General features: G+C 34.5%; 1 protein-coding gene across 4 annotated transcripts in view; it reads right to left on the minus strand.

Annotated features, from left to right (window-relative positions):
- LOC137638531 (uncharacterized) overlaps nt 1-23,565 on the minus strand; it is a 77,218-nt gene that overhangs the window by 2,019 nt on the left and 51,634 nt on the right. For 2 of the 4 annotated variants that reach the window (XM_068370658.1, XM_068370655.1), the window contains exons 13-20: nt 18,297-18,450; nt 17,602-17,790; nt 13,360-13,442; nt 10,233-10,326; nt 6,923-7,019; nt 5,680-5,903; nt 4,591-4,800; nt 2,344-2,504 (exon numbers count right to left, since the gene is read on the minus strand). In XM_068370658.1, coding sequence (XP_068226759.1) covers nt 2,344-2,504; nt 4,591-4,800; nt 5,680-5,903; nt 6,923-7,019; nt 10,233-10,326; nt 13,360-13,442; nt 17,602-17,790; nt 18,297-18,450 — 1,212 coding nt within the window. The remainder of the gene's footprint in view (nt 1-2,343; nt 2,505-4,590; nt 4,801-5,679; nt 5,904-6,922; nt 7,020-10,232; nt 10,327-13,359; nt 13,443-17,601; nt 17,791-18,296; nt 18,451-23,565) is intronic. The other 2 variants (XM_068370657.1, XM_068370659.1) reach the window with 2 other exon arrangements.

Consider the following 23,565-nt stretch of genomic DNA (forward strand, 5'->3'; position numbering starts at 1 on the left):
TCACTGTCGATAAGACAATCACCTATATGATGGATTGTGTTTATAGGGGCCCAGAGCAGAGACACAACCTCTCAATGTTCCGAAACCTGCCTTCCATATGTTCCTGGAGATTTGCACTAAAAGACCCCCTTTCACCATGCACAGGGGTCATACATACATCTAAAAGGATAGTTATGCTATGGGTTTCCCCCTCTAGAGTTCTTTTTGCGAACTTTTACAAGGCTGTTGTCAAAGTGCAGGTTTTTGCAAGAACCAGCAAACCTATCATTTATGATTGATACATCGATGATACTTTCAACAAAGCAGTTTTGTTAGGATTCAACTTCATACCCCATAATTTGCACTATGCACTAATCTTAGCTAGATCTCTATTAAGGGATTCAAAAACCCCAGACCTACATTCAGGCGATGGAATTGAAGCAAAGAGAGTAGCATCATCTGCATATGCAACAAGTTTGTTTTCTAGGCCAAACCACATGTCATGTGTATTTAGTATGAAAAGTAATGGGCCAAGGACACTACCCTGTGGAACACCAGATATCACATTCCTAAACTCACTATAGTGCCCATCAACAACAGCTCTTTGAGGTCTATTACTTAAAAAATCAATAATAATGCTAAGAAACGACCCACCCACTCCCAACTGTTGAGTTTGAAAACAAGGGCCTCATGATTAACATGGTCAAAGGCAGCACTAAAATAAAGGCCAATCATATGAACTTCCTAACCACAATCAAGGGATTTCTGTACAGCATTGGAGATTGTAAGAAGGGCATCACATGTTCCAAGGCCTTTACAAAAACCAAATTGCAAACTAGGGGTTAGATGATTACCTTCAGCAAACCTATTAAGACGTTTTGCCAGATTTTCAAAAAGTTTAAATAAAATGGGAGTTATGGAAAATGAATATTTGGTCAGTACAATTACTACGTTTTCTAAATCCCGCTTGTTCATCTCTCAGCTTTTCATCAATCTTTCTCTCTAGCCTCTGTAGAATACAGTAAGCATACTATATATTTGCATGACAACTGGCGTAAGTGTGATGCCTCTGTAATTATTGCAATCTGTCAATTCTCCCTTTTTTGCCATTTTCACCAACACTCCTAACTCTCATTCATCAGGTTTTGCCTCTTCATGCCACATTATAAAAAATAATCTAGTAAGTATTCTGGGAGTCACTTCATTTTCAACCAATATCATATCAGCAGTTATTACATCATATCCAGGGGCTTTCCATCTCGAGTTTTTTAAGAATATCTTCAACTTCAAACACACTGAATTCATTCATGGGCACATCAAAGTCTTCCTCAGCTTCAGGTATATCAATCAAATTATTCCCTTCATATCGCCTATTCATGACCTTACTAAAGTGTTCGATCCAACGTTGCCTTTCTTCATCTTTGGTTATTATAACAGATCCATCTCTCTTTCGGATGGGTATATGCTTCTTCTTCTTTGCCCCCTTGGAGATTTCATTAATAATTCTATGAGCAATTCTTACATCACAGCCACTCCCTGAATTCATAGCTTTGTCAGCCTCATCTGCTTTACTGTGTAAACATTCTCTCAAGTCATTCTTGGCTTTTCTTTTGACTACACTATCAATACTGGAATACTTAGTATGCTCTACTTTGTGATTTTCATTATTTCCTCGAAAACGTTCAGCTATCAAATTCTGTCTTTGTCTCCTTTTTATAGTATCCCAAGTATTATTTGATATCCATGGCTTCCTCCATGTAACTACATGTCCCAAAACCTCCCTACCAACTGACTGATATATGTTCTTAATATCACACTACCTTTGTAGAAACTTTTCACTGCTTGCAACAACCTTCCACCAATTCCATATAACCTCATCACATTCCACATCGCTTCCCTATCAACTATCGTACGCTTTCTCCAGACCCATAAACGCAACATACACCTCCTTACCTTTTGCTAAATAGGCATAGGAGGAGATAATGATGCTGGTGATATATATATATATATATATATATATATATATATATATATATATATATATATATATATATATATATATATATATATATATATATATATATATATATATGTATATGTATGTGTATGTGTATGTGTATGTGTATGTATATGTATATATATATGTATATATTATATATATATATATATATATATATATATATATATATATATATATATATATATATATATATATATATATATATATATATATATATAATGTATGTATGTATGTACACACAGTACTTGAGAATATTTTTTATACACAGGCATGCTCAATAATTTTCTTAAACTTAATTATATTCAAATAATCTGCTTAACTCCTTTAATAACTGATAAACTAACCTGCACCCTGTGATTACGACTATCACCGACTAAAATGTATCCATCAATGTCGCAAGCAATTCCTGATGGATCCAAAAATTGGCCAGGCTGTTTTCCTTCTTCTCCAAAGACATATAGAATTTTCCCAGAGACTGTATCAACAACATAGATGCAATTCAGACCTGAAAAAAAGAAAAAAAATTGAAACTTTTTCTCTATTTTTTGTTTTGGGTACTATTAGCTTGAATTCCAATCTGGTAATAGTTAACAGAGTATTGTTGATATGATTTTGCTCCCCATCAGGCAATCCTGGAAGAAAAGAAGAGCACAGTTCAACAAACTGTCGACCAGTTTCTTATTAAAATGCGTGATGCTGACAATTCACAGCCATCTACATATGCAATATAAACAAAGATATTGAATGTAAATATTGGTATATGTGACAACTAAGTTTATTTCGTACTATCGCAAAATAATAACTATTATCTATTCAACCTTAAAAAATCTCTCTATTTTATACTACAGTATCTTATAGCAAACCACATTCACAAATAAAGAGCCTGTAATGTACTATAAACATGCTAAATTGTAAACATCTACATTTACAAGTATGGATGTACATTTATTCATAAAATTAAATTACTTATTTCAGTACTAAATAAAAAAAAATGTATTAAATAGATTCATATTAACCATAAATTATTTAAATTGCATTTATAAATAAAATACAGAACTGGGAATCTTTATTTGTGGTTTAACCTGTGACAAGTAGATTCAGAGACAAGTAAATTCAACTTAAGTAGTTTTTCAACTTCAAGTCGCCTCTCCTGGAACCGATTACTGACGCAAGAAGAGGTATACCTGTATTTGCATATACTTTTACTTTAGAAAGCGATAGTACTATACAGTAAACTCACCTGAAGGTTAAAATTATAGAAGCTTTGAGGTTCTAAAACAGAAATAACAATATGTTGCCTAATAATAACAGAGCAGTGAAATCTGAAGATTCTAGTCTTACTGAATAGAGCAAGAAATTATTTTAAATTTAGGTTTAAAAGGATGGCCCTTATAATTCAAGTTTAAAAGGATGGCCCTTATAGTTTGTCAAAATAATATATAAATAATTAATACAGAATAATAATGTGGATCCATATGCCCTTTTCAGATCAAATAAAAATATTCATACAGTACAGTACATAAAAAAACAAAATTTTGGTAATAAACTTTGCTATTTCATTACTCACCTGATATTCATGGAAGCTTGGAACTACAGACAGATATTCATGGAAGCTTGGAACTACAGACAGATATTCATGGAAGCTTGGAACTACAGACATTTACCCTTAAAATTGAAAAAAAAATTCACTTTTCATGCCTCTAGTAAAGTAATGAAACAATCTACAGTTATTGGCAAGAAGTGAATCTGTGGGTGCATGTGTCTCTGGGGTCGACCAAACGTAGACACGTTTATGATGTCCCTGAACAAAATGACAGTTATAACTTTATTCATATGTTCCAAATCCTTGAGCATGGAAAGTAAATGCGTGTTAGAAGACTGGTTGCATCTGGATCTTTACACATTTCTACCATTTGCCATGATTTGACAGGCTATTAAAAAAGTTAAGGATTTCTACAAACAGCAAGATGTACAACTCTTTGTCCCCTTTTGTCAGAGTTTTTGAGATATTTGCAGTACAAACTAAATCTACTCAGGCAACCACTCCTCACAACAATTACTTAAATTGCAATACTGTCCCTGACACAAGACACAAAGAGAATGTGGATCATGATTGTCAAGAAATAATTCCTTTGAGTAATCTATGCAGTGGCTGTTAACAGATCCAAAGGAAGACAATGAAAGCACTATGATTTACAAAATCTGGAGAAGGGGGTTAATTAGTCAGACCGGTGTGACATGTGACACAGACTGAAAACATTCTTTAAAGAGACCCTGGTGCCCACAAATTCACTTCTTGCCATTATCTGCTAGACTCTTCACTTCTCCTAGAATGTCTCATTACTTTACTAAAGGCATGAGCCTGTTGGAAGGAAAGGACATGTGAATTTATTTTTTCTTTAATTTCAGGAGTACAGTAAATAATGATAATTCCAAACTTTCAGAGAGAAACAATGTGAACATTAGGGAAGGATCATAGAAATAATACAGTACAATTTTGTACATGAATTTGCTATCAGGTACAGTACACATAAAATCTCACATCCTAATTTCTACTTTTTTACACTTACATTACCTGAGTATTCACTTACCTAAGTCTACAATCAAAAGTTTTTCTTTATTGTAATAACTGATGAACCGTGGTTTACTAAGAAGGCGTTTAGAGTCCAATTGAGAATAAAGCTGAACCTTCAACCGACTCACAACCTTCCCCGAGTCTGGACTGATGGTCAGTAGCTCCACACACCCAGGCACTGTAGTCTGTACTGTCATAAGATCTCCTTTATCATCCAGAGTCAGACCTGGCAAAGAGATATTGGCACATTTTACTAAAGATAAATATGTAGCACTGAACCAGCTGAAATAGGGCAATAGGACAGTGTCAAGTTTCAAGACCTACTGAAGGTTTTGCCAAAAAAAGTTTTTTAAATGAGAAAATCAGAACAAGATTAAGTTAAAGGAGCTGGGGAATGAAGTGAAAATTCATCAAACAAATTGGATGAAAAGTAAAATACTTGAGGCTATAGATACATTGCAAAAATCCTTTTACTACAATATAGCAATAGCTTGCCACACAAAGTACACTAAGGTATATATCATTTTAAATAAAAATTTCATGTGAATAGCTTACCGGGATTATTGAATATGAAATAACTAAGGCCTTTTGTGATAAATTGGTTTCCATGAAATTTTTTTTTCAAAAATTTCAGGGAAATTTGAGTTCTTCAAACTTATGAAAAACCAAACACATTAAGATTATGTAGATCTTGCCTCAAAAATTGTATTTCTTCCTTATTAGCTAAACCAATGACATGCACAGTGTTTAATACATTAAACCATCTTTAGGCCTCAAGGTCATGAGGCTGCTCAGCTGTTCTCTCTCCCTAGAGGCCAAAGGTCTCCCCTACACTCACAACCTTAAAAGTTATCTCAGTGCTATATCAAAAGATTGGGAACCATTTTGAATACTCTCTCTTGAAGCAAATAAAATTCACAGTATTTTGTTTAGAGTTGGGTATATCTGATATGTAGCTGTCACTGCAGTATTACAATACTTCTGAAAGGCATTTTATGCTACTATTGAAATATTTTGCACACCGTAGTGGGCTTCACACAATACCTGGGGATAATGAGGGAATACTGTACTATTAAAACGATATTCTCTCTAAGACTAATCTTACCATAAGGCTTCTTCAATCCGCTAATAACAAAGCTATCAAAACTTCCATCATTTGAAAATATGGTGATGCTATGACAATCTTTAACAGCGTATCGGCCATTATTAAGGGCAACAACAGCCGAGGGACGATTCATAGTTTTAGTCCTGAAATATTTGATGAACTTCCCGGTTTTATCAAAGAGTGCTATTCGATCATTAAACGTATCAGTCACCACCACGTTTCCACTGAAAAAGAAGACATTCTAATAAATCTTTTTGGTTACAGTGAACAAATCAATGAATTACATAAATATGAAATGTATAACAAACTTGACCATAACTCTACTAAAGTTTCAACTGATCAAGCTTGTAATTGCACCATAAGGCACTTTTTTATCCCATGTATTGTTCATTATCAACAATATTATACTCTCCTATAATGCAAAGAAGGCAATGCAAAGGATGTTAACATGAAATTAAAGGTGCCTTTAGCTTATGAAGTGCAAAGCAGGTTAAAAAAAATATTCTGATCATATACATACAATACAGTACTCATTTTATTTTACTTACCGACTGTCCAGACATGTTCTATTCAACAAAATATGTAAGGGAGAGACATAGGGACATACAGACACACACGTACACAACCCCCCCCACATATACACAGTATATATACCATATATATACACATTATGTGTATGTTGAACATGTTGATATAGGTTTCGCTTCATAGTTTATACATGGCAGATCTATTTCACCGTTGTTACTGATCTCAAAGTATCTTAAATTTTTCATTATTATTTCTCATATACAGTTTATATATTTCCTTTCATCACTAGGCTACTTTCTCTGTTGGAGATCTAGGACTTGTAGCATACTGCTTTTCCAAACTTGGGTTGCAGCTTGGCTAGTAATAATGTCCTAAGTGATATTGCACCAAAAATATGTTCAACAATATGTTAACCCTTTTACCCCCAAAGGACGTACTGGTACGTTTCACAAAAGCCATCCCTTAACCCCCATGGACGTACCGGTACGTCCTTGCAAAAAAATGCTATAAAAAATTCAGGCATTTTCCAAGAGAATGAGACCAACCTGACCTCTCTATGACAAAAATTAAGGCTGTTAGAGCAATTTTAAAAAAATATACTGCAAAATGTGCTGGGAATAAAATAACCCCCTGGGGGTTAAGGGTTGGAAATTTCCAAATAGCCAGGGGGTTAAAGGGTTAAGAATAATAAATATCATAAAAAAGATATGCTTACTCTGGCAATTCTGCTACACCAATGGGTTTGTAAAGAGAATCACCTACAGGACCATAAGTGATGTACACCATTTTACCCAACAAACTTTCTGCACCCCCTGTAATGAAAAAAAAATTAAATATATTATTTTGATAGTTAAAAGAATCCTCTTCATTCCCTATGACCAACCCTCCTGCATTACAGGGGCTTCAATAGTTTGTCCTCTTTCTCATCATAGCTCATTATCTCTCTCTCTCTCTCTTTGTATATATAGATATAGATATAGATATAGATATATATATATATATATATATATATATATATATATATATATATATATATATATATATATATATATATATATATATATATATACAGTATATAAAAAAAACCATCTGTAACTAGTCAAGGGCCTCAGAAAAAGTAGTTAAAAAAAGCTTCCATCTTCATTTTACAGCATAATAAACTTACTCTTTACATTATGGTATCTGCGTTCATCTAAATTGGGGACAAAATTTTTTTTTTTTTAAATATTTCTATAATAAAGTAAATTCTTTTTAACCTGTTAACCGTCCCTCTCCCTGACCGTTTTCGCTTTGTGAGCGTCACCCCCTATCCAGCGGATTGGCGCTTAAGCTTAGACCATGCGGTCTCATCTTCTTGATGCATTTTTTTTTTATTATTCACTTCTTATGAACTTGTTTACTTTTTTTTATTATTCGTTTTTTCATATAATCATCATTATTGCTAAGATCCATAACGATTCAGTCGAAGGTAGTTTAATTCTCCAACTTTTCTTCGTTTGCAAATGTACCACTTCTCTCTCTCTCTCTCTTATATATATATATATATATTATATATATATATATATATATATATATATATATATATATATATATATATATATATATATATATATATATATATATATATACATATAATTATATATATATATATATATATATATATATATATATATATATATATATATATATATATATATATATATATATATATATTTATATATATATATATATATATATATATATATATATATATATATATATATATATATATATATATATATATATATATATATATATATATATATATATCAATCATTATCTCTCTCTCTCTCTCTTTGTATATATAGAGATATATATATATATATATATATATATATATATATATATATATATATATATATATATATATATATATACATATATATGTATATTTACCTCTCTCTCTCTCTCTCTTCCCTTCAACCACAACAAAAATGTGAAGGGAAGCTTGCTCTTTCCTTTCCTCGTCCAGTCAGATGGCAAAACATTTTCGTCATCACTCGATGAAAATTCATCTTCATTCTCACTAGAGCACGTGGAGCTATCACTCTCATCTTGAATTTCCTCTTCACCATCAGTACTTTCTTCTCCATCAGTACTTTCCTCAATCATAAATCGTATTTCCTCCTCTGATAGCGTAATTTTTTTACGAGCGCTCATTGTGAAGGGTAGCGGGGAGATGAGAAAAACATAGGAGACCCGTCTCAGCCGAACGCCAAATGCGTACTGAAGAAACAGTTCTACTAAACGTTGTATCAAGTGAACGCAGTTGCCAATGATTACCAGATTTGGCGAGGGTGTTGCCAGACGATGTTCCTTTCGTTTTCTATACGTATGAGCGTGATATGCCGTCGAAGACACCTTGAAAATATCTTCTAAAGTGGTGGACGTCATATGCCGTCAAGTGCGGTTGCGCAAAGAAAATGGAGGACGGCATATGACGTCGGAGACGGTTAACAGGTTAAGGGCAAGATTTCTGCTAACATGGGTTTTAGCCTTTGTATCCACTATGTATCTTAGCTGTCCCGGAGTAACCTCTTATAAATCACATTATTTCAATATTCAATTAAACAATTATAGAATTCCTTTTTTTTATTAAGCCTCACTTTTTCTCTCTTCAATTTAGTAAGTAGGTAACTAATTGGCTAGAAAAAACATACATACTGACGGTTACTTCCATAGCAACTACGCAGTATAAAGACGTGAGTAATTATTATTATTATTATTATTACTTACTAAGCTACAACCCTAGTTGGAAAAGCAGTATGCTATAAGCCCAGGGGCTCCAACAGGGAAAATAGCTCAGTGCGGAAAGGAAAAAAGGAAAATAAAACATTCTAAGAAGAGTAACAACAATAAATATCTCCTATATAAACTATAAAAACTTTAACAAAACTAGAGGAAGAGAAATAAGATAGGAGAGTGTGCTCGAGTGTACCCTCAAGCAAGAGAACTCTAACCCAAGACAGTGAAAGGCCATGGTACAGAGGCTATGGCACTACCCAAGACTAGAGAACAGTGGTTTGATTTTGGAGTGTCCTTCTCCTAGAAGAGCTGCTTACCATAGCTAAAGAGTCTCTTCTACCCTTACCAAGAGGAAAGTGGCACTGAACAAGTACAGTGCAGTAACCCCTTGGGTGATGAAGAATTGTTTGGTAATCTGTGTTGTCAGGTGTATGAGGATAGAGGAGAATATGTAAAGAATATGCCAGACTATTCAGTGTGTATGTAGGCAAAGGGAAAATGAACCGTAACCAGAGAGGAGGATCCAATGTAGTACTGTCTGGCCAGTCAAAAGACCCCATAACTCTCTAGCGGTAGTATCTCAACGGGTGGCTGGTGCCCTGGCCAACCTACTACCTACAAATTGTATAGATTTATCTTGTACATCAGGTCCAATTGTAAATATTACAGTTCTAACAGGTAAAATATTTCTAAATTCAACATAAGAAATGTTATTTCTTAAATAAAAAAAGAAATATTTTCTAAAAACACTGAGAATGTAATAAAATTTAAAGTTTGACTTTATTGAAAGAAAAAATAATTCAAATACGGTACAAGGAAGAATGACTAAACATACGAAATTGCAATGTCCACAATACTTGACCAGAAAATTAACTATGTCAAACATATTTGCTTAAATTGTTATAAATTTAGTAATTAAAAATAAAGTCTGTTTACAGAAACTACTTTTAAATACTAAAGCCAAAGACTTAAATTTTAAAATTAAGTAACAAATCAATAAAAAGATAAAAGCATGTTCAAAAACTACTCTTGCTTAGCAATCTAATTAGTTCTGTACAGTAATAGTTGTTATCTTTGCACTTCTGCCTTTCAAATTGACACCGTTCTAAAATACTGAACTACAGATTACCTTTAAATAAGATTTTAACCTAACATCAAATAGAATGACTATAATACATTATTGCTCTAGTATTTCATGATTCCTATACAATCACAATGCTTGAATGAAAAGAAATTCTTACCGCTCAAGGCTCGTCTTTCGGTTTCATTATCATCACAGCGCTGAATTACTTTTGATTTGGGTTTGTCGTTGTTGTTTTCCAAGTCCTTGATGTTCTGTTCAAATTTAAAATAAACTTTTTCAACAAGGTAATAAGGCAGAAGTTTCAGTTCCTCCTTAAAATATGCGGTACATAAGAAAAAAATATTTTAACTACAAATGTTACCCTTATATTGAACAACAAACTTATAGATTCCTACACTTCAACTCTGTATATAAAAAAAAAATGGGCATGTCCAGGAGGTTTGTAATCCTTAGTAAGTGCATTTGGATATAAAAAAAAATTTGAATAAAGTTATTAAAAAATTTAAGATAGCAAAGAAACAAAAACACGTTTTGCCTTAAAACTTTTTTAAAATTTACTTTAATAGTTTTCTAAGGGCTATCATTACTTTGATACCAAATGTGCAAACCTTGCAAAAACCTGGGTAATCTGAGCAGAGGTAAAGCTTTCTCTCTTACTTCTTAGTCTTAAAAGCTTTGCTTTTCTGTCACTGAATCATTCCATACTCTTTACAATAATGAGTATTTGCTGCTTTTTCCATGCAATCCTTCATTTCTATACATTCAATTCTTCTTGAAAACATGCTCAGGTGTTGCTCAACTCAATCCTTAAAACTTATTGTGTATACCACTAGTTTAACTCATACTAATAACACTTCTCAATTACATTGTATGAAAGAACAATCAAAATGTGAAAAATCTCTCGAAAATTGAGCATAACTCTTCTACTACACTTGACCTAGGTATTTAAGGGATCTAACCCTTAATGTTATACAACTAGAATTTCACTTTAACCTGCCGTCTTTTCCCCCATACATAAATATTCTTTCTTTATTCTGTCTATCATCCGGCTTCAATCTTCAAGTGCCAGTTTCCCTCTTTCTGGCTCCAACTCAAATCATTCTACAGTTAACTTCACCAAAATAATGTTTAGTGAAAATCGTACTCAAAGGGAGCTCCCTAATATATGGTACTTTTCAACTTGACCAATAAACATAAACTGGCTAAATTACTACTGTGATATTGCACCTTTAATGATATTTCCATGTTTTATTTAACATTAAATTTGTAGAACAATATTTCTATTAAAAACAAGTTATCTTTATTCAAAACAGAAAATTGACAAACATTTTACCTATAGCTGTTTCTACATACATATATACATATATCATGGCACTTCCCCCAATTTTGGGGGGTAGCCGACATCAACAAAGAAACAAAAACAAAAAGGGGACCTCTACTCTCTACGTTCCTCCCAGCCTAACAAGGGACTCAACCGAGTTCAGCTGGTACTGCTAGGGTGTCACAGCCCACCCTCCCACATTATCCACCACAGATGAAGCTTCATAATGCTGAATCCCTTACTGCTGCTACCTCCGCGGTCATCTAAGGCATCGGAGGCAGCAGCAGGGCCTACCGGAACTGCGTCACAATCGCTCGCCATTCATTCCTATTTCTAGCACGCTCTCTTGCCTCGCTCACATCTATCCTCCTATCACCCAGAGCTTCCTTCACTCCATCCATCCACCCAAACCTTGGCCTTCCTCTAGTACTTCTCCCATCAACTCTTGCATTTATCACCTTCTTTAGCAGACATCCATTTTCCATTATCTCAACATGGCCAAACCACCTCAACACATTCATATCCACTCTAGCTGCTAAATCATTTCTTACACCCGTTTTCACTCTCACCACTTTGTTCCTAACCCTATCTATTCAAGATACACCAGCCATACTCCTCAGACACTTCATCTCAAACACATTCAATTTCTGTCTCTCCATCACTTTCATTCCCCACAACTCCGATCCATACATCACAGTTGGTACAATCACTTTCTCATATAGAACTCTCTTTACATTCATGCCCAACCCTCTATTTTTTACTACTCCCTTAACTGCCCCCAACACTTTGCAACCTTCATTCACTCTCTGACGTACATCTGCTTCCACTGTTTCTAAACTTTGGAAATTTTTGGAGCAATTAAAAAAAAACATGACATTTAATTAGTTTGCATAGTCACCTACACAAACGACAAACACCATATGCTTACATATGGTACATCTTTTAGATTTTCAAATTTTCTTACAGCTATTTTGATATTCCTTTTTGTTTTGTTTTTGACATGAATTCACCATAATTTTTTAAATAGTTGTGGTAGTGATAAAATACTGCATCATCATCTGCTTACAAGAAACATCCGATAAACTTTAAAATTGCTTAACATGAACAAAACTATATTCCATAGTATTATTTATGCAAAAATCAAGGGGACATCAAAAGCTAAATTACATCAACAAATTTTAGAGGTTGACTTCAGTGCCAGCATATAATTTTTGAAACAGTCACAAGTCAAATAAAACTAATGATATTAGCTACATAGGGCTTGGAAAATTCAGTCTCTGATTTCAATATCTTGATAAAAAATGGCCGAGTCAAACATATGGCTTTATAATCTGAGATAAACTTAGCTTTGTTCCTTCACTCTTGTGGTCCAACTTATTGGTTTTAACTATATAATGGGTATTATGGACTTACGAGGTCTGGTTAAGCTAAAGATAATGACAATTTTCTCTATCAGTAGATCTTCATCTAATTATTCTGCATGATTTGTTTTAAAATTCAACTCTTCTGAGTTCCCAACTATTCTGAGTTGTTTGGGATATATCTGAAATTGGCCATTTTTCATCCATTAACTTTGGTCTTGTAATAATTTCTATATCACACGACCCCATCTACTTCTTGTACAGTATTTTGTTTGATAATAAAACCTAACTATAGTAAATTCTTTTTAGTGAGGCAGATTTGCACCAACTGGCAGGGGTGCCCTTTTAGCTCGGAAAAGTTTCCTGATCGCTAAAAGGGCACCACTGCAAGTCAGTGCAAAGATGCCTCATTAAAAAAATTGAGTATAGTTATCTTTCAGTATTCTAGGAGTTCAGGAGTTCAAGTTGCTCAATTTCTTTGCCAGCTGAGATAATGTACTGTAATTAATGTGAAACTATGAGATAAACAGCAAGGATAAATTTTACCATAAGGTACAGCAATAAAATAAACTTTCATATATATAAGAAAGACTGGCTCTTACCGGTTCGATTTTTGACAACATATAATTGAATGTCTTGTCTTCTTTAGCCTTCCTCAAGTCATCTTCTCTGGCTGTGCACACACCTAAAATATAATCTTGAATAAGAAACTATTAAGCAGTCATCACAATGTAAATTTAAAAAAAAACATTAACATTAATTTCTTCATCCTAATTAATTATGCAATGATATGCAGTAATTAATATTTTATGTCATGACAAAATGGAGCTTTGCAAGTTTTAGCCCGACAAATGATAAAAGTAAACAGCAGGCGGCCAGAAATATTAGGTGTAACCGCGCATTACTAATATTCTGAATCGGCTCCATTCCAAATTCTTTCTTGGCCTTGGGTTCATGCTTCAACAGATTCACCTTTTGCTCGACCTTGACCTTCACATGCATTAAATTCCTCTTGGGGTTCCCTAGACACTTGGGAATTTTGTCCTGAAAGATTTTCAAGATTAGCTATCATTCATTCACTTCCTACCTGTTTATTCTTTTGTTTTGAGTGTTTGGTGAAATTTCTTAGTTTTTCTTTAATGAGGGGATATTCTTTAGATGACAATTTGATTAAGGGTACAGTATCTAGTTTTTATATTTTGAAGATTCAAGTGAGGCTTGTTTCATGAGCCTAAGCTTAGCACAAATTGCATTCGTTTTTCCCGTACTGACGTTGATTTGGTGTTGATTAGTATTAGTTTAGGCAGAGTTTTAGTTAGCCTTCTGTTTTTCGGACTAAAATTTCCAAAGGTACTTTGTTCAAGCAATGCTAAAGTTGAAGGATGTGTGGGCAAGGTGTATGGTACTTTGGACAATTACCTTTTTTTTTTTTTTTTTTCAACCAGTAACCTTGCTCCATTCATTGATCTGGCACAAAAGAACATATTAAGACTTTATAAATACCCAACACTTTAAACATACTTTTCTGGCTATGTTAAGACCTTTGTCTCAGCCCCTCTTTGAAAACTTAAAACCTCCAAATTCCCACAATAACAGCCTTATCTTCACAAAGGAAGCACTAGTTTATACAAATCAGAATCTAATTAGCCAAGAAATTTCTCCAGTTGATCTCCTCCTCATTGAACACATGATCATACTAGAAAAGTTAATCTAAAGCTGCCAAATTCGGATCCATTTGATGTAACTACAGATGATCAGGCCTTCATTACCAGCTACTGAAATCTTAGTTTTCCAGTTCTCATCTCAAATTGTAACACTGAACCTTAATATTGTGGCAAGGGTAAAAAAATCTATTTATTTACCAAGGCACCTCCCCCAATTTAAGGGGGTAGCCAACATCAAAGGAACAAAAGGGGGCCTTTCCTCTCTGGGCTCTTCCCAGCCTGACGAGGGACTTGGCTGAGTTTGGCTGGTACTGCTAGGGTGCCACAGCCCACCCTCTCCCGTTATCCACCACAAATGAAGTTTCATACGCTGAATCCCCTACTGTTGCTACCTCCAGGGTCACCAAGTTCCTCCTCCTTATTGAGACAATGTAGATGGAGTACCTGTCATTTACTGTATTTTGTTTTATGCAGTAAAAACTTGGCCTATTTAATTCAACATTTGAATGTTTATAAATTCTTCTATAGGAACTTGAAACACCTATCTAAAAAGAAGAAAAAAAAGAAGTATACCTGGAAGTATATATTGCTTTGAAACTTACCGTTTTTATGAGACTACAATGCTGTACTTTCATTCACATCTGAATCATCATCATTCATACCACTTGATTTGAATTTGAATCTACTGTTCTATAGACATCGATATATGTAACAAAACAACCTGATGTTCATGTTCATCTAACTGACCCATTGAAGGTATTTAACAGTGAGACAAGGAGTTAAATGGGCATTATAGAATAGAAAGGTGGCCAAAAGACCCCTTAAATAAAATAATATGACCATATATCCTGACACAAGTTTTAGAATGAAAACAAGTAGCAGGCAGAGTGCGTTCACCACTAGCACTGATAAAGCGGGAGAGGGAGGGTTAAGCCAGTGTGTCGGAGAAGTCTTGCGTTATGGACATTATTCCAACAGAATGCCTTAAATAAAAAGTGTCATCTCTTAATAAATGTTAAACAATGACATTTTTATTTTAATCCAAGGCACCAAAATTATGGAATGAAAATATGTCTGGCTAAATTACCTTACACTCCGCTGTAGTTAGGGTGGAATAAAAGACAGAGGCTTTAGTTATCACAGCCTCTCTCCCTTGGAAGGAGGCTACATCTGAAATACATCAAAAGACCTCTCCAGGCAGCAATAAAGAGCAATAATGAAAGATGTCCGGGGTTATCTCCTAGTGCCATTCAAAATTTTGAAGTATTTGCGTGGCCCAATGGGAACAACCAATGTAACTCGTGTTTGAAAGCCTTAAGCTTGGCTAGCATCTGCATGGTGAGACAGCCAAACAGAAGGTGGTGAAAGGTAGCAAATACAAATAATGATGCTACAGCAGATAGAAAAAAGTAGTAGTATGGCAGCAGTCACTGAAAATGGTGATGGTGCATCAGATGCTAGTCGGTTTCAGATATGTCTTAACTGATGTGAGGGATGGTCTCTAGAAGGCAGTGGTGGTGATAAATACAGCCCAGACTGTGATGGAAGAAATGGTTAGGGTTGAGGTGATGGAGATGGTCTGGGTTGGAGTGATAGAGATGACAGTCTGGGTTGGGGTGAAAATGTTGGTCTTGGGTGTGGTAATGAAGATTATGGTTTTGTTGGCAGACATATAAACAACCATTTAGGATAAATTTTCACATTGCTAACCGAGTTTTAAGTTGTGCTTCTTAGTTTTAGACTAACGTAGCCTAGTATTGTTTGCATTTTTCAGAGTATGACAAGTACATATTCCTTTTTTAAGTCAACTTGACAAGTATTTGGGTTTAGTATCTTATTCATGGTTTTTATCAATTTGTTTTCATACAGTAGTACTTTGAAAATAAGTGACCAGATTGTAGAATGATATTCCTAATTTGGCGGTGGGAATCGGCAGAACTTCAGATGTTCAAACTTTTTGTAAATTTATTTTGTTAAACAGGTTGATACACATTTCATTCTATAGATTATACATAAATGATCTATTCTAACGTTATTACTGATGACTGTTGGGAGTTGGAAAGGTGAGATAATTTTCTTCTGAATTTGATCACTGACGCATCTTTTCATTTTTTTCTTCCTTTGTCATATATTATCTATTTTACTATGAAATTTGCTTGAAAAACTTTGGGTTTCTTTAACGAGTAATTGTATATTTTGGTCAAACAGGAGTTCAATAGGTTGTGGGGACATTTTTGATGACAAAATATTAAATTTTTACAAGTGTGTGGGAACTATAAAACCCTTGATGAAATTAACAGTATGTCCTATAAACCCAAGGTAAAAAGGCAAACCTATCAAATCAATCCCTTTCGAGTTACAGTGGCTAAGTCAAAACTAAATATCAACACAAAGCTGCTTCTATGCTCAATGGACAATTTTTATTGGTGAATGAAGGAGGTTTGAGGGCCAACAAGTCTACCAGATGAGTCATCAGCAGACATTACCTGGTAATCCCTGGTCCTAGCTTAGGAGAGGAGGCTTGGGCTCTGATCTCATGTGTATATATTAGGTCTCTCGAACATCATAAACAATGCAATGAACTGCCCCATGGATCTACCATTTTGAATGACCTCACCTTTACAATGAATTTTTGGCAAACCTGACAGTACAGTGATTTCTCTCTATATTCATGCATTACGCAATGGGACTGTTTAAATATTATAACTATTAATGCACTAGGCAATGGGGCTGGTTAGATATAACTGTCATAAAAGACAATCATGATCCAACATTCAAATTATGCCATCAACTATATTTACAATAAATGATCCTCCTTCTTGGAATGAGTAAAAATACTAAGAACCAAAGTCATGAGCATGACACTAAACTAATTATGATCACATGAGAAATGGAAAAACAAAAAACCATAGAAAACTGTGTAACAGTATGTTATTAGCAAGAAAAGTAACATTTGATTTTACTACACCACTAGAAATCAATGAAAAAAAAAAACCATCCCAAAAGGTTAATAAGATTTATCAATATATTCTAAGAGTACACCAAAACAAATACAGTACATTAAATCCAAGATCTAAATAAAGAAAACCATTCCTTCTAAACTTCTTTTTGTAAAAGTAAAATAACCAGAACATGCAAAATTAGTGTTAAATAAATCCAGCTTATGTTAGTATTACACACCAATAATTTTTTGATGAGCACAAGATTCGCCCATAAAACATATGCTGCTATCTGTTGCTGATCCAGTCTCATCTTTATCATATTCTCCTTCCATGTTTGCAAAGTCTTTGCACAAATTTGTGAAATGTTCACTCTGAAGGGTCTTAACTAAAAGGGGATATTTTTTCCCTGCCATGCAATAATCATCTGCTGGAATAAGAGTTGAAAATTACTTATAATTGGATGTCAAACTTTTACTTTCCACCTAATAATGTAACTGGAAGAATTGCATTTATCAAAACATTGTTACTGAATAGGCAAGTTCATATTATCAATGCAGAATTTGTTTCTAACGTTCAAAGTAAGTTGTTCAGCTGAAAGATGCCAGCTTGAAAAATCTAAAGACTTTCTGAATGAAATTAACCTTGCACTATATCATTTAACCTTGAACAAATGCATACATTTTAAAGGTAAACTCCAGAAGCACCAAGTAGAGTCAAAAAGAAATAAATTAATTCTTCTACAAATATTGCCTACCAATCTAAATTGTCCCCCTACTTTAATTCCCAGCTCTTTACCAAAGTGCATGGCATCTTATAATACTGATTGACAAGAAATGCACAAACCATTACAGCAGTAATCAAAAAGAATTTGAATTGAAATTGTGCTTACTATAAAAAAAAGTTACATATCGGACTCAAAGGAGACGAACATACCAAGTTCTCTCTCCTCCTTTACAGGACTCTGATCAGCTGTCTTTTGATAACATTCATTTGATATCTCATGGTTTTCTCCAGTCACTTTATCTGTAATAGGTTCGCTCTTGATTCCATGTGATGAAGCATCGTATGAATAACATCCAGGTACATTCTGAAATAAAATTACAGGTTGGATGAAATTACGCAGTACATCTGAACTACATTTCTACACTTAAAAATGGCAAAAAAATTTATCTCTCTGACAAACAATATTAAAAGCACAAAAAATTGTAATTAAAATCATTATCTTAATACCCAACCAATGTTCATAGGCTTTACAGGTTTCAATCAAATATTTTTGGCAAGAATAAAGGGAAACCCGAGTTTCTACCTGCATATAAATAGCATGCCTAGATGTTGGCCCCTCTTATCCTCAGGTGTAAGCTACTGTCCCAGTATTAGCATTATCATTTTGAGCCCACTAGATTATGGGAAGGTGGGAGGGTAGGTATCTATAAATTTTGTGTAAGTATTGCAATAACAGATTTTTCAATGAAAATTTGCTTTATTTCAATGAATATTAATCAATATTTCCTGTGTTGATTCCCATTCATTTGGATGGAAGGATAATGGTAGATGTAGCTGGATTATTTAAATCCATCTGAGTCTTAATTAAAACTATAAAGTATAGAGAATTCCTTGAATGCTTCTTACCTCTAATGGCACAAATCATGAACAATTTATGGTCCTAAATGAAAGGTACCTTGAAATAGCTGTAGTACAGTATTCACAAGTTCTTAATGACATGATTAATTAAAAAAAAATATGAATATACTATATTAATAGAGAAAGAACCTCTTCTTATATCATTGGCTTTTCTTAGCAAAGATAAAGAAGCTACATAAAAAATTACTGCATGCTTAACCATGAATTTTGGCAAAGATGATAAAAAAAAATTTTGACCTAGGAATTTTATTCTTTACAAAGCTATGCTTTAAACTTTTAATAATCTCCAAAATTCTATTCAAATCAGCTTTCTGGGCTTGTAAAAGGCACAGAAGCCTTTCATTTATTACTTTTCCCACTAAAGTGTTCAAAGCAGATAATTTTACAGGTACTGGCATACCGAAAATTCTGTATCCTTTTAACATGAAGTCTAATAGTAGGGATAAAATCCCTGGTTAGGAGAGAGTTCCACATAGCAAGACAATACTTGTTCTTAACCAACACTTTTAGCCACAAGGTCTTTAAGAAAAAAGGGTTTTCGTTGAAAGTTCTTTAAAAACAATTGATTCATTGGGCTCACAAGGGAGGCTAAATAAATACTTAAGCACTATATTTAAGTTTTAGGAGATATGTCTAGAGATAAGAGCCTTGAAAAAAATTCTGATGAAATCTCTGATGCTCGGATTATTGGCTTGATCCAATCTTGTATGGTGTATCTTAATGCAGATGTTACCATACTGTAGCAAGAAGTCTTTAGTATAAAGGGGTTCTGTCATGGGTAAACAATACTTTTAAAAGGAGATGTTTAAAAGACAAAAATATCTATTCCCAGTGTGAGCGGTGAGGCAAGACGAGATTCGACTGTGGCCCTGTTTGGGCAATCCTGTCATCTCTTCATTTTCATCAGCATTTTGGAAGTAAACCAAGCCTCGCCGAGAGCGCCTGCCGTGATAAGGAAACTGTCCTGTCATCGTTCAATGATGATACTGTTGAACGAAGGCAGGCTGCAGGCAGTGTTGGCTACTTCTTGTCACAAGCAAGGAGAGCTGGCTGCTTCAATTTGTCTCTTCTTCTCGGCCATAGCAGGATCTTTTGGAGATAGGCGTTTGTTGTCTGCAGGGAAGGTTAGAATCTGGCTCTATCAGACTTCTGGTCTTCTCTCTTTCTTATCTTACTAGGACTTGGATCTTATCTGCTTCGGACATAGTTCCTCTCTTGTCTTATGTCCTGTCCTATCTCTCTTGGATAATCTCTTTAAGTTTATATACCTATGTATGGGCGGAGTTAATTACAGTGGGCAGTGGTCATCTCCATAGAAGGTGTTCTTTTTAACAATTCTACATCTCTATTGGCTTTCTCAAAAACGCCCACTTCGATCATGCCATGGAAGCTTCTAAAAGAAATTTCTGATGCAATCCGGACCATGTGTTAAGTCGTAACAAAAGGGCAGCACGTGCCCTTCCATGACGACATATATCCTAAACAAGGATTTCCCTCAGGCTCGGTTTCTCAAAATATGCTGACTCCACTAATTAAGACCATGACACCTTGGTCAAACAGTTTCCTTATCACGGCAGGCGCTCTCGGCGAGGCTTGGTTTACTTAAAAAATGCTGATGAAAATGAAGAGAAGACAGGATTGCCCGGAATAGATATTTTTGTCTTTTAAGCATCTCCTTTTAAAAGTATTATGTCTACCCATGACAGGTTCCTATGGAGTCAGTAGGAGTGAAGACATCTAAATATATCTTTCACAATTGGTAGAGATCAGGGATGACCTATTATAAGAAAATAAGCCTAAAAACCAGTTTCAGTTCCTGCTAAAGAAAGCCTGGAAATTGGTTGATCTGTTAGAAGAGACTATATCTGGAAACTGGTTGATCTGCAAGAAGAGACTGTGTCTGGAAACTGGTTGATCTGCTAGAAGAGACTGTTTAAAAACTGGTTTATATGCCAATAGAGATTATGCCTGGAAACTGGTTGATCTGCTATAAGTGGCATGTCTGGAAACTGGTTTGTATGCTAGAAGAGATTATGTCTGGGAACTGTTTGATCTGCTGAAAAGAGACTTCTGTCTGGAAACTGGTTTATATGCTAGAAGAGCTTATATTGGGAAACTGGTTGATCTGCTGAAAGAGACTTTCTGGAAACCTTTCTCTTTCAGGCCAAAGTGAAGCTATAAAGATCATACTGGAATATTTTGAAGTCCAGATTTTGTTCACCCCCTCCCTGATTATCAAAAACAGGGGAAATCTGTAAAAATCAAGATTTGAACTGTCATATATTATGGCCTCAACTGCACTGACATTGGCAGAAGGTACAGAATCTGAAAACGGAAGACATCAGTCTCTGATTGAAGAAGGTGAAGAACAATTCCTAGTTAGGTTGCATAGTCTTTAGTAGTTTTGACAAACATGATGGTGGAAAGATCGTTTTGTGGGAAAGAGTTGATCTTTACTGTTAAGTTGATCAATCAAAATATTCCTCTTCCCAGGAACAAGTTGTGTTAACAGGGTAACATTACTGGACTAGTTCAGCATAGTAGTTTCTGAACGAGAAGGAAGGGGGACTTGGATTTTGTTCTCAGCTACGTGTGAAAGAAGAGAGCTTCCCCATTGTCAGAGTAGATAGCAGAAATCTTCCCTTGTGTTTGTTCCTCTGCTTTAATCACAGCATTGAAGACTGGCAATGGCTAGAGTGAGTTGAAAAGAACCTCTGCCTCTTCTTTGTTCAAAAGGGGTTTAAAATTCTCCTTCTCTTGAGTTGTACCCTAGAATTTAATCAACATGTCTGGGTTTTTGATTTCTAGGTTAAACCCAACAGAAGATGGAATCTGTTATTCCATCAAGATAGAACTCAAACTAGATTGGTAAGTACTGAGAAGAGTCGAGTCGGCAAATTTACAGTCCTGTGATTCCTTTATATGAAAGAGAAGAGGTCTTGTTAATTTAATAAGTCTTACCTGTGAGTCACAATGCTAATGTCTATAAAGCTTGAGCTTCTATATCTTATAAAAACTCAAAAAAATTCTCTCCCAACACCCTCACCTCTGAAAACCACGCCATGTGATCATTGCCATAGACCACGAAGCTGAACTTGTGCCCATTGGTTCAAAAGTTCCACTTTACACATGATTTCATACTATCTTCATTGATTGTGGCCTTTAGTTCACTGCCATAATTTCCTTACTCTTTAGGATATTTGGTATAATCTTTAAATAAATTTTTTTCTTGCGGAGCCTTAGTAAAGAATTATCAAAGCATATTCTTTGCTATTTTGAAGCACATTGTATTAGTACTGTACTTTGTATCATCAAAAGTCAATGATTGATACAAACACTGTAAATTTTCATCGAGCTGAAGTAGGTTGGGCCTTTATCAGGATGACTAGCACACATGATTAACAAAAATGTTAAAATTAATTCATACTACAAGTAGTTTGGTAAGACTAACCAGTTGCCGAGATATTAAAGAAACCGTACACCGCCCATAAAAAATCAATTTGTGATGGGGGCTATGCATCTCCAGATTTGGTAGGTTTCTCTCTAGTAGATGAATTTTAGGTACTTCTATAATCAGGGACGATAAGGATGTGAAAATGTGCATCTGACCACACAAAAGGGAACCTTCAATAGTTCCTTAGATGTGCTAAGAAAAACAAAATAAAATTTGTCTCTATGGAGGAATTTGTATGAACTAAAACACTGAGATTGAAAACATTCAAAACAAGTCTCCAGCTTCTTGATACCATGGGCACAGAACATACAGTTGTAGAAGACTAGGTAAGGATTAGTAACTTCTCTAATGGATTGTTAATCAAAAGGTTCTCCATCTTATGCTGAAGAATTAATGGTTTTCCAGATTGCTGATGTAGGTTGAGAAGGCTATCAAACAACCAATTAAAAGAAGATCCTTCACTTTCTACAAGGTGATTGCATCCTTAAGAACTTGCAGAATCTATGGTTTTGTTTAAAAAACTACAAGTGGTGCTCTTACCTGTAATTCAATCCTCTCATGCCTATACTGAAAGCTAAGAGCTGATTGAACAGTTGTTCAACAGTTTGTGGCAAAACTCAAAGTGAAAACATAAAGAACAATGCCAACACTGTCATAAGTACTGATATTTGTGGATGAGAGCTGTCAACACTCGGGTAAGTTATTCAACCCAGGAAAATTCTCTTTTTTCCCACTTTCTCTTGGTGAAAGCTAATATTAGTATGCACTTGAAACATAAGCATCATGAATATTGGGAAAATCTATTGCAATTATAATATACCTCTGACATTTAACTCCCTAATCTTTAAAAGCTAATAAAAGATGTCAACTAATAAATATAGTCCACATTATAAAAAAAAAAAAAAAAAAAAAAAAAACAGTGCATCTTACAACCAATATTGGACTACTTGAATGGATATACTGCATCAGTGGAGGAAAACAACAGACCCTTTAACTCTCCCCAGCTGCCAATACAGACCCATGGGCCCAGCAGTTACAGATTTTAAAAATGACTTCTCTCACATGATTAGTAAATAACAGTTTAAACATCAATGGGAGTTTAAAACA

Source organism: Palaemon carinicauda, chromosome 3 (genome assembly GCF_036898095.1).
Source record: "Palaemon carinicauda isolate YSFRI2023 chromosome 3, ASM3689809v2, whole genome shotgun sequence".
Lineage (NCBI taxonomy): Eukaryota > Metazoa > Arthropoda > Malacostraca > Decapoda > Palaemonidae > Palaemon > Palaemon carinicauda.